Below are 20,525 nucleotides of genomic sequence, written 5' to 3' on the forward strand. Positions count from 1 at the left end.
GCAGGATTTCTTCAGAATCCTAACTCATATAGGATGAGAATTCCTAAGTAAAGGCTTCATCTAACCCTTGCACGGACAAGTATCTGCAGGCAACACTACTGCAGGTATATTCTGCATTCCAAGGAGGGGAGGACAGGTCTGGTCCTCCTTCACAGACCTCCCTCTTCCTCTGCAAGTTGCTACTGAAATTCTCATTCTCCTTTGGAAGTGCCATTGCCCAGTGACCTCCTAGATATGATTATTACACAAAATAAAGAATGGCTAAATAGTTGTTTCATACTCCAAATCATGGCTAAATGCCAACAGAGCATGTCTGAAAGAAAACAAAACAAAACAAAACAAAAAAAACACACCACACTTAATTTCTGCATCAGGCGTCAGGGACAGAGCCCCTGTACAATTTGAAATAGAGAGGAACTGGAATGTATGAATCTGGACTCCGAGTGAGAGTTCAGCAGCTTAGATCTGACCTTCAACTCAAACCAGAAGTAAGATTCCCAGTCTGGTATGGTCTGGGATTTGCTGTTAATTGCTTTTTCTTTTTGCTCCTGCAGCCTTGTGAACTTGTGAATTTTACACGAAAAAACTGCCGTAAGTAGGGAGCATATTCTTTGACTCCACCTAGTCACCCTTATGAGAAAAAGCCTCCTCTGGAAGCCCTGTAGACTGTTAGTTTGTATCAGGTCTTGGGTTGATGTTGACTAGTAGCTTTTAATTGTCAGAATTTTTCAGCAGGTATGTAAAGCAGGTTTACACTTTCTGCTTGTTTTTCCTACGTTATAATTACAAAAATTGTAACAAATTTCTCTTCTCTACATTTAAAATTAAATTAATTCTTTGTCATTGTACCACTCTACCTTTGGTGACTTCTCAGAGAAGAAAATGTTTGTCCTCCTGTCCTCCTGTTTTGAAGTATTCATTCTCTCTCAGCCTTCTCTGCTTAGCAGAACCTAGAACAACCTCTTTAAATCTAATCCAGTCTAATTGCATTGTTTAGAGTATTTGATTGTTGAAGAGAAGTGTTGTCCCTTGTGACAGTTTCTGATACTTGTCTGAGCTTTAGATCGGTCTCCTTAAAGTGAGTGAATATGCCTCTGTTTTCATGAATGTGATTCCAAAATAATTTAACTCCTCTCCGTCTCTTCATTCCAGCTTGCTCTTCAGGTAAGCCCATCAGTCCTCTGCATGCCCATTCTTCATAGACTAGGAAAAAACTAACAATATACGAGTTGTGGAAATACTTTGACACAAATGTTTTGTTTCAAGATACAGGCACCTGTCCAGCTTATCTGACTGAGGTGGTGTTTGCCTTTGATATGTCCGAAGATGTTACTCCATCTGCATTTGAAAGAATGAGAAACATTGTTATGTTATTGCTGAAGACCATTAAGATCAGCGAAAGCAATTGCCCAACAGGTGCTCGTGTCTCCATTGTTTCTTTCAACGCCAACACGCGTTATCTCATCCGTTTCTCAGAATTCCAAAAAAGCAACTTGCTGCTCCAAGCAGTCCAGAGAATACCGCTGGAGAGATCCACTGGCAAACGTAATATTGGGGCAGCCATGAGATTTGTTGCAAGAAATGTCTTCAAACGGGTTCGTCAGGGCATCCTCACGAGAAAAGTTGCCATATTTTTTGCCAACGGTCCGTCTCAGGATGATATGGTTATCAATACAGCTGTACTGGAGTTGAGTGCCTTGGATATCACTCCAGTGATTATTGCCTTCAGTGAAGTGCCAAATGTCAAACGTGCCTTTTCAGTAAGTAGATTGACTATGGAAAATTGGATCAGTTGTCCATTTGCTTAGTATCTACTAGTAGTTGAGTAAAGCATGCTCTCAAGCTAGTAAGTTGTATAATATTTTAACAAAGAAATACTGGTTCACTTGACATAATGATCACCATTTGACCTCTTTCTGCATGTGAACTATTTATAACTCATTGTTTTAGGTCAAATCATATAATTTCAATAACTTTTAAATTTCATTTGGTTACTCATGGTGTTTCTCTTTTGAAATGGTGACATTTACTAACCATTTAATTAAAAACAAAACAAACAAACAAAAAGAACAGCTGCAGCCGTTGTTTCTAGAAAGAGCAGTAGTAGAAGGCTTCAAGTATACCAGTTTGTTTTCCAAAAGCAAAATCATTTTTGATAGCTATATTTCCATTAGCACAAGAGAAAGAAATAAAGCATTTCCTTTCAAAATATTACTTCATATGAAAAGGTAGTAAACAGAAAATAAGCACTGAATTTTTCCAGGCACCAAAGGACAACAATTCTAGGTTTCTTTAAGGTTTGATAATATGAATTAAATATTTCTCTCTCTTTTCAATTTCTTTTTGTACCATCTGTGGTACAGATGGTACAAAACCATCAGTTTAAAACCATCAGTTTAAACCATTCAGTTTAGAACCATCAATTATAACTTTTTCAAAATAATATTCTTTCCAGCTGCTGTTTCTTCACAGTCATCCTTATAGAAGGAAATTGTGTTACATGTAATGAAAAATGTAAGACTTGGAGGCTAGGTTGTGATTTAGTAGCATCTATGTCAGTCCTTTAATACTTTCTATTGCAATTTTTCTCATGTAGCCTCTTATCTGTTAGAAAATTCACATATTTGTTTGGCTGAATGTTAATTAATCTGAATGAAAGAATTCTGTTGGCATATGAGAAGGAAAATTATTCCCTGTGCTGCTTCCCAGGTTAAACAAGAGCAAGCATCATTATTTTGTTTTATTAGTATAAGCAGATTATGAATCTGAATGCATATCACGTGTTATGTACAAAGGTGCCAACTCTCCGTAAGTCAGTTTTCAGAGTAGAAAAGATTAGAAAAAGAACACCCACATTTTCCAGTTAATCCATATTTCCCATTGGCTGGAAGGACAGTTAGACTGGGCATTTTAAACTTCCCAAAGAAATAAATAGAAGGTTATACTGAGATCCGTTTTCAGTCTTTACATTTATATTAGCAGGCTGAAGTACGGCCTTTGTCAGATCATTCTGACTCCAATGAAGCATCATCCAAGGGCTGATAGGTAGTTAAAGGTATCCTGGGAACAGATCATAGAATCATCTAGGTTGGAAGAGACCTTCAAATCACCAAGTCCAACCATTAACCTAATCTGCTGAGTCCCATCATTAAACTGTGTCCCTTATTGCCATATCTACAAGTCTCTTAAATATCTCCAGGGATGGTGAGTCCATCACTTCCCAGAGCAGCCCATTCCAATGCTTGACCACACTCTCCATGAAGAAATTCTTCCTAATATCCAATCTAAACCTCCCCTGAAGCAACTTGAGACCACTTCCTCGCATCCTGAGAAAAGTTCACTTGAGAAAAGAGGCCAACCCCCTCCTTGTTGCAGCCTTCTTTAAGGCAGTTGTAGAGAGCAATGAGATCTCCTCCAGACTAAACAATCCCAGTTCCCTCAGTTGCTCCTTGGAAGTCTTGTTTTCTTATCCCTTCACCAGCTTTGTCACGCTTCTCTTCACACACTTTAGCAACTCAATATCCTTCTTGTAGTGAGGGTCTGAAAAATGAACACGATATTTTAGGTTCAGTCTCACCAGTGCTACGTACAAGGGGACAATCAATTTCTTTGTACTGCTGGCCACATGATTTCTGATGCAGTCCAGGATGCCTTTGGCCCTCTGGGCCACCAGATGTAGTCCAAAAATCTGAAATGTAAATACATTGCATTTTACAGTAACCAGAGATTTTTAGCTATGCTGTATGTGATGTATGGAGCCATTTCCTCCATGCTTTGTTCTAACAGATCTGCATTTCAGTCTGTATAGAATCAAAATGAAGACAGAAAATACAGATTGTGGGGTTTTGCCTATTGTGTCTCAGTTTGTAAGAATATTTTTTTGCTGGTGCATCTTTCCCTGTGTGTAAGCAACACACTTATCTGAACAGAGTTAATACTCTGAATATACCGAACCTCACAAACACCAGGCTAGAGTCTGTCCATATGCTGTATAAAAATGAAGAGGATAACTAGCATTAACCCGCATTGTGAAGTGCTGGCTTCATCCTGATTTACAGATAATATATAAGTCATGTCTTTTACTACAGGAGTTTCGTTCCAGGTGTGGTAGGAATCATACACGTGAACAATGCAGAATTATAAATAGCACATGAAAGTGTTAGAGCACAGAGCAATCTTGAGTAACAGCAACCTAGCCAACTTCAAGGCAAAGCTATGAGCAGCTGCTTAACAAGGGGAAAAGCAAAAGCAAACCTCACTGCCCAGCTCTCATTTATGGTTACAGTCATGGAATGATAACCAACCTCACCACCACCACCCAAAAAATACAACCTCCCTTTTTCTTTCAAATAGTATTCTGCCCTTGCAATTCAGAAATGTTTTATCTTCATGATGCTTTCAGACTAGCTGCAGATTCTTAATTTATTTGGTTAGTTTGCCTTAGGAGCTTCAGTTTGGAGATCACTTAACCAGTCATTGTCAATTTTAATTCATTTGAAGAGATCCATCTATAGCATCCTTTACAGATATTAATCAGAAGTTATTATCAGTGTTGTGTATAACACACCTGTAAAGCTTAAGTTTAAAGCAAAGTAATAATTATTTCTTTCCTCATTTAAGTGGTTAACTTCCTGCAATGAGATGATGTTGTACAGCCATTTTTATTTAGCTTAGTCGACAAGGAAGTATGTTTTCTCTTGAATCATATTTAGATGGGATTGGATGGTCAGTGAAATGTTAAGATGCTAGTGAAGCATCTTCAGGATTCCTCAAGCCTTTGTGTGACAAACTTTTTTTTCTGCTGGAGAATATATATTTCTTCAGTTGATCACAGGCAAAACATTTGTTGTTCTAATGCTAGAAGTTTATCTCCCAAGAAAGCATTTTCACTAAGGAGGATTTTTCTTTCTCGAAAAGAGCTGAGACAGAAAATCATGTCCTTTTCTCTGTAGCACCCTACTAAGAAAAGAACAAAGGTTATGGGTTTTCACTGGCAAAAAGTGACATCTATAAAGATGCCTCCTCCCACATTTTTTTTTTTGAAAGACTGTGTTACTCAGGCCAGAATATATGTTCTTCATTGTCAAGGGGAGGCTATGGTGACCTGCACAGAAAAGATTTGATGACAGGAATTGAAATTGTGAGATTTTTCTTTCATTCATTTTCTTTCATTTACTTACAGTTACAATCACACGATGTCTCATTTTTCCCCTCATTTGTAGTATAATAGCACACAGCCACCCTAATCAAGATATGGGTCACCTTATGCATACAGAGAATAAAAGTTGAATCCATACCTAATCTAGATTCTATGAAAGGCAAAGTATAAAATGAATTTGTACATAGGACTTCAGTGCAACACCATTCAGAAATATTTGAGCTAGCTTTGAATGATCTATTATGACTGTATTAAACTGGCTAGTAAAAGTGTTAATACCAGTTAATTGTCATTAGGAGTTGCAAAAGCTTAGCAATCTCTGTACAGCATGGTGTTAAATCTTTAGGAACACGGAGATCTTCTTGTAATGCTCCAGATATGCAGATAGAATGCTCCAGGTGGCAACTGAAGTCTTCTGTCTACATGTTCAGTATCACAATAGCAGTGAAACCACCAAGTTAGGGACAAAATATATTTCAGTAGAGAAGTAGTAATGATACTAAGAATTAAGAACAAAGAGAAAACATGATCTGTGTTTGGCGTATATACATTTTAACATTACTTTTATGTCTGCTTTAAAACCTAGAGTGATAATACTGGAAGATTTCAATTATTTGTTTGGGAAAGACAACTGGATGAGAGTTTGGACAGCATCATATATTGTACACTTTGCTTTGGTAAGACATTTTACATATTCCAGCTGTTGTATTGGTCTTTTTACACTTTCAATAACAAATCCTATGTTTTTGAATAAAATAATTCTTCTGGGCAATATGAATAGTAAGAATTAGAGTCTCAAAACCACAAAAGCTATTTAATTGCTATCCAATTGCTATTTAATTATAACAGAAATGCACTTAAAATAATGTCATGTTTCTAGGAACACATGTTCGTTTACTATAAATTCTGTATTTTGAGGTGGGGAGAAATTGCTAAATGATGATAACGTTTCAGAATGTTGAACAGTGGTCTGAAGTAAATAGAAAAAGATAGAAAAATTCTATCTTCTATTCTTTCAGTATATTCTATTCTTTCTATAAAAGATAGAAAAATTCTCAGGGGAACTCTTATCTGTTTTTACCTTATGAACACTTTTTGATTTCATACTTGACTAATTTCCCATGGTATCTCAAAACCTTGTTTAACAAAATTCATCCATTTTTTCTAGTAAGAACAACAAGATTTCTGATTGCTAAATTGATTTTTTTCAAATAAAAATTTAAGAAAAATTAGGTAAATAGGACTCAAAAATGTCTTTTTCTAAGCTATTGTTTTTGCTATATTGCTAAATAGTTTGCTGCGTATTGGTTCTTCTTCTCTAGATAAATGCAAGCCCAGTAAGCATTGTGAAGTGCCCATTTCTCTACCTCTTCAGATGGATATGGATATCGCTTACATTATGGACAGCTCTCACAGCATCACCAGTGAAGACTTTCAGAGAGCCAAAGACTTTGTGAGCGACATGGTAGATCAGTTTGATATTGCCTCACAGCCAAGTGAATCACGTGGAGGCATCAGAGTGGCATTGGTACAACAGGCTCCCAGGGGCTTCCTGCCTGACAGAAGCAAAACTCCTGTGGCCTTGGAGTTTAATCTAGGAACATATATTAATAAAGATCTGATGAAGAACCATATCCAGGAGTCTGTTCGCCAACTGGAAGGGCCATCAGCCATTGCTTCTGCACTACAGTGGACAGTTGAAAATGTATTTTTTAAAGATCCCAGACAAAGAAAACACAGGGTCATATTTGTAATAATTGGAAGCAAAACAAGCACATGGGACAGAGAGAAGCTGAAAGATATTTCACTCAGAGTCAAGTGCCAAGGATTTACTGTATTCACTCTTGCGCTTGGCAGTAATGTAAATGACAATGAGCTGATAGAACTGTCAAGCTCCCCCACAGATCAGCACTTACTGACATTGGGCAGGGTTTCAACATCTGAGATGGCATATGCGCAGAGGTTTAGCCGGGCATTTCTAAATCTGCTACAACGTAAGTAGTATGCAATGGTGTTTGCATAAGTTACAGAAAGAATGAGAAAATGATGTGTAAAAAAGGTAGTCAGTGTATGCACTATCATTCTTTCTAGTCATAACCTAACTAGTCTGTCTTTCATCTATAGTTTGCAGCAGATGCTGGACACTAGAATCACAAGATTATTAAGGTTGGAAAAGACCTTCAGGATAACCTGGTCCAACCATCCCCATACCGCCAATGTCACCCAATAAACCATGTCCCTAAGCACCACGTCCAACCTTTCCTTGAACACCCCCAGGGATGGTGACTCCACCACCTCTCTGGGCAACCCATTCCAATGCCTGACTGCTCTTTCTGTGAAGAAATGTCTCCTGATTTCTAACCTGAATCTCCCCTGGAACAACTTGAGGCCATTCCCTCTAGTCCTATCACTGGTTATCTGTGAGAAGAGGCTGACCCCCAGCTCCCCACACCTTCCTTTCAGGTAGTTGTAGACAGCAATAAGGTCTCCCCTGAGCCTCCTCTTCTCCAGACTAAACAACCCCAGTTCCTTCAGCCACTCCTCACAGGACTTGTGCTCCAGGCCCTTCATCAGCTTCGTAGCCCTTCTCTGGACACGCTCCAGGGCCCTGATGTCTTTCTGAGTGGAATGTCTTACACAAGTCAAAGTGCTAGTGACTACAGAACAATATTATATTCAAAAATGATGCTTTGGGTCAAAATCTTAAGTATTTTTTTTCCTTAAGTTTTTATGGCTATGTTGACTCCACTATCACTGAAGAAAGACTATTCTTCAGCCAAGAAAGCACAGTTATTTTCCCGATTTAGGTCTCCATTTCTTCTCTGATCCTTGACACCTATGTTTCTCCTCAGACCCTTAGCAGATCCAGATTTACTGAGCTGTTAATGCTTATTTAGGCTTTTGGGCACATAAAAGTTTAAACATTAGCAGTTCTGGCTTTAACCTCTCTTTACTGCAGTTATTCCTCCTCTGTAGAGCAAAGAAAGTACTTCTTAACTTTCTAAGACATATTCATGTAGATGAGCAGTTTTTAGGTGCTTTGAAATATATGCCAGAGAACATCAAGAAGGAAATTGTCACTGATTTAAAATCCCCATCATAACTATGTGCTTAGATATCAAAGTTTCTATAGAAGGATAAATAGTGTGTTACAGAGCAAGATAAAAGTATAAACCATTGATTCAGGAGTCACGCTCATCTAGCTGATCTCTAATATCATTTTATTTTCCTGGACATTGTGCCAGTCTCTGTAGATATGGTGTGTTACTTATTCAAAGATAAAATCTCCTGTTCACGAGAAAAAATGTGGTTATTTTTTTCCTTTGTGTTTTTTTTTTCTCTCTTTTACTTTTTCTTCTGCTTTCTATTAAACATACTGGGCTTTGGAGGAATTTAAAATTTACCTGTGGCACATATGCTTTCCCCACAGAAAAAATTAACACATATCCTCCTCCTGAACTTCAAGAAGAGTGTGAAAACTTAGATCGAGGTGACACACGAAAGCAAGTGTCTACCACTGAAAGGTTTGGAACTACCTATTAAACCTGTTGTGTGGGTATGGGATAAAATGATATATTTACACTTATCTCCAAACATAAGATATCTCCCTTTGGATTACTAGTTATATTCAAATCACCTTTGACAGAAAAAAAAATCTTGCAATGTTCAGAAGGAATGAGCCATGTGTATTTTTAATAGCTGTACTGCTGCTTAAACACTGTTTTTTGTTTGTTTGTTTGTTTGTTTGTTTTTCCCCTCCCTCCTTCACAGGATGCCTTTTTCCAAAACTGATGAAACTGATTACAGTGGCTATTTAAAAGACATTGAAACAACGGAAAGTAGACTCCTGGAAAAAGTTAGAGAGATTAGCACAGAACCTGTATACACGGTTCCAGAAATGGGATATGATTCTGAGGAGAAGGAGCATTTCACAGAGGAAGATGCTGAAGGAGAAAAGCCACAAGAGTATAGAGGAGCTCAGGAGAAAAAGGAAAACCTAGAGGCAACATTGGAAACTGGAGCTGACTACAGTGTTTATGGTACGATTTTAGAGCACAAAAATCTCTTTGAATTCTGTAGAAAGACTCTAAACTGTGAAGGACTTGGTTGAATATTTACTCAGTATGAAGCATTTCCATTAATTACATTTTCCAAACCTTTTTGTTGCCATGTCTGTATTTGGTCCAGATCTGTACAGTAAGAGATTGTAATTAAAGGCTGAACTGCAGGTGTCGTTTAAACTTTAGCTTTGATTTATAAATTTTTATCAATAATAAAATATAAAGTTATAATCCACTTTACTAGAACAACTGATCACATTAAATCCCCAAGTTGCACTTTAATTATTGAATTACTTCGTGCTGCTAACTTAGCTCAATGTGGAACAACTAATTACATGTCTCTGCTGCAATCTATTCTTGTAGGAAGAACAGGATTCCTCACCAGAGGTATCCTGTCAAGATATACCTATATATAGATATAGATATAGATTTTTTTATTTTTTTTTTACTTTGCCTCCTATTTACACATATTTCTTTCCAGATTTGCCATTTGATTCAATAGGTATGTGAATCTGATCGTGAGTTTTCTTACCAACATGTTTTTAACACTATTAAGTGTTTCTATTATGCAGACTGTACTTGGTGATAATTTCTTTGGAAAAATCCAATGGTGTCTGCATAACTTTGGGTGTTGTTGCTCATTGATACAGCTCCCATCTCTCTGTTTTTCATCTTTCCAGTCAAAAAGGATCTGCAGAATGTCTGGTAGCCCCATCCCGAATGAGATGGCTAGTGCTTTTGCAAAACTGTTTTAATAATGGATCTTTTAATTAAGAGCTAACATACCTCTGAAATCCCAGACATCCACAGTGCATGGCTGGCTTGCTCTGCACAGACAGAATCAGTCCCATGGCCTAACTACATGTCTACATTCTTGGATCAGTGCTCTCCATTAACAGTGAAGATATGTTACTGTTTTCACTTTGCAAATAAAATGTTTCTTGTGAGGAAGCAGTCAGGCTCATTGCACTCATGGGAGCAGTGACATAAGGCACTTACAGGAGAGGTGTGAACTGCAGTTCTCAATCCTGATTTGTAATTAGTAACCCAACAATTTACTTCTAAAAATATGTAGCACAGTGTGAGACTTTGCCTTTTGGGAAATGTGCTTTGTACTGATCTGTACTCACCTAATGCCAGATTGCTACAAAGTGTGCAACTTTCACCTTTCATTTATACAGTTCAACTCTATATTGCTCTGTAATTTGGCTAAGAGACTGTTATGGATAATTTAACCATCTGTGTATGTTCAACTGTGAAATTTTACTGAAGGATACTGGTGTAAAGCAGAGGGACATTCAGAAAAGTTTGAAGAGTAGTTTGTGCTTTGTTTGCCTGTGCTTTATAGAATGGGTTTAATTATTTTACAACAATGTTAGTAATTGTCCATGTTAGAAGACAGACTTCTAGCAGTTCTTCTGTTTATGCCTCTGAAAATCTAGTTTCAGACATTCCTTCTTATCAAATCAATCATAAGTGGCGCCTCTGGCCACACTGACACTGTAGGTTTGTGTGTGGATACTTAGCGACTCCTTTTAAGACTTCGAACACTGACTACCTCTCTCAACTGCTAATTTGTGCTGAACACTATTTCCCCTGAAATTCCAATGCCAGTGTGGAATCTTTCATTAAAACTCTCTCTTATTTGCCTTTTCCAGATGCATGCGACCTGCCTCAAGATAGTGGAGAATGTCAGAATTTTGATCTGAAGTGGTACTACAACAAAGACCAGAAAATGTGTAGTCGGTTCTGGTATGGGGGCTGTGGAGGCAACAGAAACAGATTTGAAACACAAGAGGAATGTGAATTCTTGTGTATAAAGTCTTTTTAGTGCAGAGAAACTTAAATTACTTTATATCTTTGGTTACACTATCAAGATGATGAGCAAAAGAGATTGAAGGGAAAGGTTTACACAGCATTTCAGCTCCCAGATTTCAGCTGAAAGAAATACTTGTTAGAGAAGTTCTTATCTAGTAACTTAATAGTGAAAAGAAAATTAAAATTATTGCTTAATTGATCTGAGATGTTGAGAACTGAGAAACTTCTGTTAGCCAACACCCTACTGTTTAAAGTATTGTAAGTGTTCTTCTAAAACACCAAAATATGCACTTTTACAATGTAATGAATAAAATAAAATAACCCTTCAGATATTTTGATGAAATGATGTTAGATGCGAGACACTAATGTCAAAATGTTTAAGTTAATTTGTTTGTATTTGCTTATATACAGAAAAATACCAAAAAGCAAGGGTGTGCTGGGTCTGGCTGGGATGGAGTTAACTTTCCCCGCAGTCATTGAATTACCAGAACTTACTTCACTTTGATGTGGAGGATTTTCTACCATAGAATCATTTTCAGCTTTTTCTTTTTTTTTGTTTTTTTTTTTTTTTTTCTGAATAATCCAATATATAAATAAAGTCATTCTTTCTCGAATATTTCACTTCTGCCATTGGTTCTTTGAAAAGTTTGGAAAAGAACTCTAAGATCCAGTCCAACCATTAAACTATCAGTGACAAGTCTACTACTAAACCACATCCCTATGCACCACATTTGCGCATCTTTTGAATACCTCCAAGGATGAAGACTCAATTACTTCCCTGGGCAGCCTACTCCAATGCCTCACAACCCCTTCAGTGAAGAATTTTTATATACAACCCAAACCTCCCCTGCACAACTTTGAGTCTATTTCCTCTTGTTCTATCTCTGTTGCTTGGAAGAAGAGACCAATCCCCACTCTGCTATAACCTCCTTAGAGGTAGTTGTAGTGAGTGCTAAGGTCTCCCCTGAGCCTCCTCTTCTCCAGACTAAACAACCCCAGTTCCCTCAGCCACTCCTCACAGGACTTGTGTTCCAGGCCCTTCATCAGCTTTGTAGCCCTTCTCTGGACACACTTCAGGACCTCGATGTCCTTCTTGTAGTGAGGGCCCTAAAACTGAACACAGCACTCGAGGTGCGGCCTCACCAGAGCAGAGTATAGGGGGACGATCACCTCCCTGCTCCTGCTGGCTGCACTATTCCTGATACAAGCCAGGATGCCGTTGGCCTTCTTAGCCACCTGGGCACACTGCTGGCTCATGTTCAGGCGAGCATCAGCCAGCACCCCCAGATCCTTTCCTCTGCACAGCTTTCCAGTCACTCTGCCCCAAGCCTGTAGCACTGCACGGGGTTGCTGTGACCAAAGTGCAGGACCCGGCACTTGGCCGTGTTGAACCTCATCCCATTGGCCTCTGCCCATCGACCCATCCTGTCCAGGTCCCTGTGCAGGGCCTTCCTACCCTCTGACAGATCAACACTTCCCCCAAGCTTGGTGTCATCTGCAGACTTGGTGAGGGTGCACTCAATTCCCTCGTCCACATCATCAATAAAGATATTAAAGAGGATGGGCCCCAACACTGACCTGGCTATTTTGGAGCAATAGATCAAACCGCGGTTTGTTTTTTGCCACAATATGCACAGTGTTTTAATTCTGAAGTGATTAATAATTGACATCCAAATTGCCTCTCTCTGTGTAATGGGTATTTCTTTACATATGCTGCCAGCTGGCAGTGGTTTTACTCCTCTTAAAAATGAATGGTTTCCTCTCCTTAAGTCAGGTGTACGTGGGGAATGTAATTCGCCTTGTTTGGAAAACTGGTTCAGTTTTTTTACAAGAGACTGATGGAAATTCTGCCTCTAAGAGAAGGCAGTTTGAAAATCTGGTCTCCCAATCTCTTTAGAAATCTCATGTTTTCATTTTGTTCAGATAAATAAATAATTATTTTGCTTGGAAGACAGAAGTCAAAAGTCTTGTAGCAGAGGCTGCTTCTGTTACTTCAGGTTCTCTTTGGCCCAGGAGACACGGAGTCCCCTGAGGGATCTCAGTTGCCTGCAGTCCATGTCTTCCTTTCAGCTGGCTCTTGCTTGCTATCTGGGGCTGGTCAGTCTTGATGTTGGCTCAAACTTCTTGTTTTTTCAGCAAGGGGAGAGTCTTAGTGTGTAGGATCCTTGCTCCTTGATAAGGAAATGTGTATGCCTGTGTGGACTGAACTGCTCGTGCTTTACACACATACATCTTCCATCTCATTACCTCAGACAGGCTGGTTGATGAACCTCCTTCCAGAGCAATGCAAGATAAAACCAACCAGCTGTCCCTCCTCGAAGAATGACTCTCAAAGCTTCCTAATCTGTTGGTTTTATTTTTTTATTTTTTTTTTTCTTTCATCCCTGGCATAAATCCCTTGACTTTTCTCTGAAAGGAGGAATATTCTAGCTACCGCAGGATGCTTAGATGTCTAACAGCTGTCTCATCCTGCTGGTTGTGTCAGATGATCCAGCAAGTAGCATTTGCTGACTATTTTTTTTTCCCTTTTCAAACACATGGAATACTCTAGGAATTTGGAGCAGTTACACAAAGTAAACTATGAAAAGGATTATTTTGTAGGCAACTGACCAGAATTCTCTGGCTGCTGCATTTCACTGAGGAATGAATTTCAGTGTTCAGCAGATGGTGAAATGTTTCTGTGAAGCACTGAGTTCTAGTTCTAGTTCTGTTGCTATTTCTAGGCACTTAACAAGCTTTTGTGAGCAATCTAGATGCTGAATGTCATACATTGTCTGAATTTATACTGTTATTTATTTTTTTTTGTTTTCTGGGTGCTTAAACTTCAAAACATTGTTCTAGTTAATGGAGCACCGACATTTTTAACTCTTGGCATTCCTTTGAATGGCTGTGGTGTAAACAAATGGTGGATCTGTACAAGGATATCTGGTGGTCTGTGTTGCTTGTGGTGATCTTGGGTCAGGGATCAGCCTTCCTGCCACCCCGTTCCCCAGCTGCCTTTCTGGTGCGATGTTTGCATATGTAAACCATATGTTTCCACCTACAGCTGGATTGAATTTGAAAGCAGTTTAGACACTGCATCTTAAGGACTTTCTGTGCATGCTAATAAGCTGTGGTGGTTTTACTCGGGTGGGCGGCCAAGCTCCACCACAACCGCTCTCTCACTCTCCCTCCTCAAAGTGGAACGAGGAGAAAATACGATGAAAAGGGCTCCAGGGTTGAGATAAGGACAAGGAGATCGCACAGTAATTATCGTGACGGGCAAAACAGACTGAGCATAGGGAGACAGTAAGATTTATTGCTTATTACTAATGAGCTAGAGAAGTGAGAAACAAAGGAAAGAAACCAAAAGCACCTTCCCCCCCCCCCGAGTGGCACAGGGGAATGGGGGTTATGGTCAGTCTACAGTGCTTCTTCTCTGCCGCTCCTACTCGGTCGCTCTCGTCCCCTGTGCTGTGGGGTCCCTCCCACGGGATGCAGTCCTTGCTGAACTGATCCGGCGTGGGCTGCCCACAGGCAGCAGCTCTTCAAGAACTGCTCCAGATATGGGTCCGTACCACGGGGTCCATCCGTCAGGAGCAAACTGCTCCAACCTGGCTCCCCCATGGGCAGCAGCTCCCCCCAGACCCCCTGCTCCTGCGGGGTCTCCTCTCCACAGGCTACAGGTCCGGCCCGGAATCTGCTCCAGCAGGGGTCCTCCACAGGCCGCAGCCTCCGTCAGTGCAGGTCCACCTGCTCCGCCGTGGTCTCCTCCATGGGCTGCAGCGTGGAACCCTGCTCCACCGTGGCACTCCATGGGCTGCAGGGGGACAGCCTGCTTCACCATGGTCCTCACCACAGGCCACAGGGGACTTCTGCTCCGGCACCTGGAGCACCTCTCCCCCTCCTTCTTCACTGACCTTGGCGCCTGCAAGGCTGTTCCTCACTCCTCTCACTCTCCCAGCTGCTGTGTGGCGCAGCGTTTTTTTTTTCTCTGTCTTAAATCTGCTCTCACTGAGGCGCAAAAGAACATCGGTTATTGGCTCAGCTCTGGTCGGCAGTGGGGCCCTTACGAAACATGGGGCAGCTTCTAGATCCTTCTCACAGAAGCCACCCCTATGGCCCCCTGCTACCAAAACCTTGCCACGTAAACCCACTACAGAGCCTGGCTCCGTCTTCTTTGCATCCTGCCTTTGGGGATGTCTAGACATTGCTATGATCCCCCCGAACCTTCTCTCCTCCAGGATGAATGCACAGCGATGCACAATACAATTCTCACTGCCCACTGAGTGATGACGCCCAGACAGACCCCGCGCGGTGGCAGCCACACTCCGGCCAACCCGCTCAGTCCCAGTCTTCAGCACGACCCCATGCGGTATGGGACATGGCTCTGGCCGGTTTGGGCCAGCTGTCCTGGCTGCGTCCCCTCCCAGCTCGTGGTGCACCCGCAGCCTCCTGGCTCCAGGGCGCTATGGGCAGCTGGAACGTCCTTGACTCTGTGTAAGCAGTGCTCTGCAACAACTGAAAGATCGGCGTGTTATCAGCATCACTGTCATCCGAAATCCAGAACCCAGCTCCATACCAGCTACTGGGAAGACAAGGAACTCTGTCCCAGCTGAAACCAGGACAGCCTCGTGCACTTCCCGGCAGCTCCTCAAAAGCATCCCTGAGCGCGCATTTTACGGAATCCCGCTTCTGACAACAGTGAAGTTCATGCCGTGACCTTCCGGAGGGTTGACCCCTTCAGGGATGCCCCCACCCTGCAGCTGTAGAGAGATGGCAAGTGGGAGTTGGTAGGATGCTGCAATACACAAGGACACGGAGGCCTTCTTTGCCGAAAAGTTCTCTTTATTACACATGGCCACAGACCACCACTAGGCAATGTTCTGTGATTCAAGGCAAGCATGGGGAGAGGTATGAGGCTAATTAAGAAAAGCCATCTCGCAACACCGAACCCAGGAGTGGGCCCCAAGGAATCAAGAACAAAGTGTCACTGCAAAGACGTGAGACTCCTGTCAAAGAGTTGGGAGTCAGCCGGGCATCCCCAGCAAAGGTTCAATGGATTTAGGATGTCGTGTAGGCAAGAACAATTTGTGCAGCACAGGAAGTTCTGAGGGAGAGAGGCGCTCCATTTTGGGTCGAAAAGGAGTCCTTTTTCTATCAAGAGAGACAGAAGAGGGCAGAGGACACCACCTCCTTAGAGCAGCCAAAAGCCGCTGCTAATTTCTGTGTTTCACCTGAGACAAGCGATAGACACCGATGCTTCCTAGTCTCTGAGAAGGACACCTTTCCCAGAGCCGTTCCTCCTTCTCAGACAGTCCGTTGCTCTTGTAGTTCCTTGCTTTTGCCCTTGGTGGTGGTGTCTTCAGGAAGTCTCTGGTTCTTAGGTACCCTTAGGCTGCACTTGCAGGAGGCCAGCAGCGCCTTCCAAGGATGCTGCAGGTTGCCAGGCCCGGTTCCCAGCTGGCAGGCATTCTCTTCTGGCAGGCTTTTAGGAGGCTTTTGCTGTCAGCCTTTGTCCCAGTCGGGCCAGGTCACCTTTGCAGCTGCTCCCATCCCCAACGCTTTCCCATTCCCATGTTGACTTCTCATCCCCCAAATGACTTCTCACCCCCAAGTCTCACTTGGGGACCCGCCACCCGCAGCCACTCCCCATCAGGAGCAGACATCCCCAAACCAATCTGTGGCGCAGGCAGCAGGAGAGGGCTGCGTTCAGCACCCCTCCCCCGCCCCTCCCCCCCCTTCTGACCGATGCAGGAATAAGTGAAGGCAGAGGCTTTGCAGGGTGGAAAAGTTGTAATTTATTCCTGGGGTAATTGTGGCTGCCACCCCCAGCCCGTCCCCAGGTGAGGCGTGGCCGCCTGCTCAGTTGCGGGGCCTGGCCTGCCGGCCCGCGTGGTCGCCAGACCCCGGCTCCTCCTGCTGGACCCGACGTAGCCACTCTATGTCCTCCGGGTTGTCGTACCACAGGGGCAGTGGCAGTCTGTGCCTGTCCTGCCCCAAGCGCCAGGAGCGGCTGCGGACAAGCTGTCGTGGTTCAAAGGGGCTGCGCTCCCTGCGCCTGGGCGAGGCGCTGCGGGAGCGGTAGCCTGAGGGGCTCCTCTGCCGCTGCTGCTGCTGCTGCTGCCGCCGCTCCAGCCGCGCGTCGCGTTGCAATCTTCCGCGGGGTCGTCGGGCCAGGCGCACAACTCCAACGATGGGCCCGCGGCACAGCGGGCAGGTGTTTCTTTCTGCGGCCCAGGCCTGGATGCAATCCAGGCAGAAGGGGTGGCTGCAGGGGTCCACGCAAGCTGCGTTGGACAGCTGGTCCAAGCAGATGGGGCATGTCTCGTCCTCGGGGGCCTCCTCTGGCTGCTCCTGCTGCTGTGGCCGGCTCATGGTGCCTGCCGCCGCTGCGACGTGGAGCTGGTCGTCCTCTGGGGGAGGCTGCCTTGGTGGCAGGCGCTTAGCAGCAGCCTGGGGTCTTCAGCACCTCCCTTGCCTCGCGGGTCGCCGGCAGGACCTCAACGCCTCACGTGTCACCAGCGTGCCACCAGGAGGACTACTGCAGATAGAACCAGGAAGAAAATATTCTAGCAGCAAACAGACATTAGCTTTCTAGGTTCAACCAAGTTGTCTAGAGTACTGTAGCTGTCAACATTCCGTGTATGGATTGCAAACATTGCTATTAGAATGGCAAATATGCTTATGATCGGTTATACTTGGCAAGACTGCGCTTAGGACAGATGAGGTACATAGATGTCTATACATTTGAGACCCTTACCGAAGGCCCTCGATGGCTCGCGTGCAACAAGAATGGCTTCGCGTGTGCCTCTTGCAACACCTCCGCCTCTCTCTCTCCTTCCAGCCGTGGGACCTCGAGCTCTCGACCACCACCAGCCGGACTGGCCGCAGGCGCGCCGCTCAGGGCACTTATAGCCAGCCACCTTTTGTGAGGTCATAGGGTGACATCAGAAGGGTCTCGGGGTGTCCCTGATGGCAGCACTGACAGAGGTCACCTGACCGTTGTGAGACAATGCTGACGTGAGATGGCTGCTCCACGCTGACAGGAGCCAAGCATGGAGAGCGGTATCAGGCTAATTAAGAAAAGCCATCTCGGAAGAGACCGAACCCAGGAGTGGGCCAAGGAGTGGGCCCTAAGGTATCAAGAATAAAGTGTCACTTCAAATACCTGAGACTCCCGTCAAGTCAGTGCTGCCATCAGGGACACCCCGAGACCCTTCTGATGTCACCCTATGACCTCACAAAAGGTGGCTGGCTATAAGTGCCCTGAGCGGCGCGCCTGCGGCCAGTCCGGCTGGTGGTGGTCGAGAGCTCGAGGTCCCACGGCTGGAAGGAGAGAGAGAGGCGGAGGTGTTGCAAGAGGCACACGCGAAGCCATTCTTGTTGCACGCGAGCCATCGAGGGCCTTCGGTAAGGGTCTCAAACCTACAGACATCTATGTACCTCATCTGTCCTAAGCGCAGTCTTGCCAAGTATAACCGATCATAAGCATATTTGCCATTCTAATAGCAATGTTTGCAATCCATACACGGAATGTTGACAGCTACAGTACTCTAGACAACTTGGTTGAACCTAGAAAGCTAATGTCTGTTTGCTGCTAGAATATTTTCTTCCTGGTTCTATCTGCAGTAGTCCTCCTGGTGGCACGCTGGTGACACGTGAGGCGTTGAGGTCCTGCCGGCGACCCGCGAGGCAAGGGAGGTGCTGAAGACCCCAGGCTGCTGCTAAGCGCCTGCCACCAAGGCAGCCTCCCCCAGAGGACGACCAGCTCCACGTCGCAGCGGCGGCAGGCACCATGAGCCGGCCACAGCAGCAGGAGCAGCCAGAGGAGGCCCCCGAGGACGAGACATGCCCCATCTGCTTGGACCAGCTGTCCAACGCAGCTTGCGTGGACCCCTGCAGCCACCCCTTCTGCCTGGATTGCATCCAGGCCTGGGCCGCAGAAAGAAACACCTGCCCGCTGTGCCGCGGGCCCATCGTTGGAGTTGTGCGCCTGGCCTGACGACCCCGCGGAAGACTCCAACGCGACGCGCGGCTGGAGCGGCGGCAGCAGCAGCAGCAGCAGCGGCAGAGGAGCCCCTCAGGCTACCGCTCCCGCAGCGCCTCGCCCAGGCGCAGGGAGCGCAGCCCCTTTGAACCACGACAGCTTGTCCGCAGCCGCTCCTGGCGCTTGGGGCAGGACAGGCACAGACTGCCACTGCCCCTGTGGTACGACAACCCGGAGGACATAGAGTGGCTACGTCGGGTCCAGCAGGAGGAGCCGGGGTCTGGCGACCACGCGGGCCGGCAGGCCAGGCCCCGCAACTGAGCAGGCGGCCACGCCTCACCTGGGGACGGGCTGGGGGTGGCAGCCACAATTACCCCAGGAATAAATTACAACTTTTCCACCCTGCAAAGCCTCTGCCTTCACTTATTCCTGCATCGGTCAGCGGGTGGGGCTGATCGCAGCCCTGTCCCGCTGCCGGCGCCACAGATTGGTTTGGGGATGTCTGCTCCTGATGGGGAGCGGCTGCGGGTGGCGGGTCCCCAAGTGAGACTTGGGGGTGAGAAGTCATTTGGGGGATGAGAAGTCGTCATGGGAATGGGAAAGCGTTGGGGATGGGAGCAGCCACAAAGTTTTATATTGCTCAGTTGTTGTATCGGCCTCGCGTGATAAGAAGATCCAGCTGTATGCATAAAATCCAGGCTGAGGAAGGAACACGGTGCCCAAAGTAGAACTTAAAACAATTAAGCTAGCTGAGTTTATAAAAGATCAAAAGTGCTGAAGCAGTTAAACAATGACTGAGCATGTGCAAAACGGAACGAAGTACAAGATGAAAAAAACTATGAGCCCTTCTCAGAAAGCCCCCAAAGTGCGACCACCAGAGGTTACTGCGCCTGCGATAGTAGGAGGGGCAATATGATAATTAGGTCTGAGAAACCATTAGCATAAATCCTGCCCTTTCTTGCAAACTGCATGAATACGGATATCACCATACCATGAATAAGTACTCCTTGTCTTGCTTAGGTGTACGTGTTGGGTGGAATTATCCCCCACATACCCAGCGCTGTTAATAAAGAATACCTGCTTTCTAATTCTCCCAAAGGAGTCTTGGAAAGTTGCATTGCTTTTTGCGTTCCACCATTACAGTATCACAGATTTCTAGGTTGGAAGAGACCTCAAGATCATCGAGTCCAACCTCCGACCTAACACTAAGTACTCCACTAAACCGTATCGCTAAGCTCTACATCTAAACGTCTTTTAAAGACCTCCAGGGATGGTGACTCCACCACCTCCCTGGGCAGCCCGTTCCAATGCTTAATAACCCTTTCGGTAAAGAAGTACTTCCTAACATCCAACCTAAAACTCCCCTGTCGCAACTTTCGCCCATTCCCCCTCGTCCTGTCACCAGGCACGTAGGAGAACAGACCAACCCCCACCTCTTTACAGCCTCCTTTAAGGTAACTGTAGAGAGCGATAAGGTCGCCCCTGAGCCTCCTCTTCTCCAGGCTGAACAAGCCCAGCT

The 20,525-nt window shown here is 44.4% G+C and overlaps 1 protein-coding gene across 1 annotated transcript in view; it reads left to right on the plus strand.

The window, feature by feature from the left end:
* The window catches only part of COL6A6 (collagen type VI alpha 6 chain), a 47,304-nt gene extending 35,939 nt beyond the window's left edge, over nt 1–11,365 (plus strand). The window contains 8 exon segments of the mRNA XM_048078023.2: nt 555–591; nt 1,153–1,164; nt 1,267–1,760; nt 5,745–5,835; nt 6,481–7,152; nt 8,589–8,682; nt 8,930–9,198; nt 10,878–11,365. Coding sequence (XP_047933980.2) covers nt 555–591; nt 1,153–1,164; nt 1,267–1,760; nt 5,745–5,835; nt 6,481–7,152; nt 8,589–8,682; nt 8,930–9,198; nt 10,878–11,050 — 1,842 coding nt within the window. The 3' untranslated portion in view covers nt 11,051–11,365.
* The last annotated feature ends 9,160 nt before the right edge of the window (nt 11,366–20,525 follow it).

The sequence above is a fragment of the Anser cygnoides genome, chromosome 2 (assembly GCF_040182565.1).
Source record: "Anser cygnoides isolate HZ-2024a breed goose chromosome 2, Taihu_goose_T2T_genome, whole genome shotgun sequence".
NCBI classification, from domain to species: Eukaryota; Metazoa; Chordata; class Aves; order Anseriformes; family Anatidae; genus Anser; species Anser cygnoides.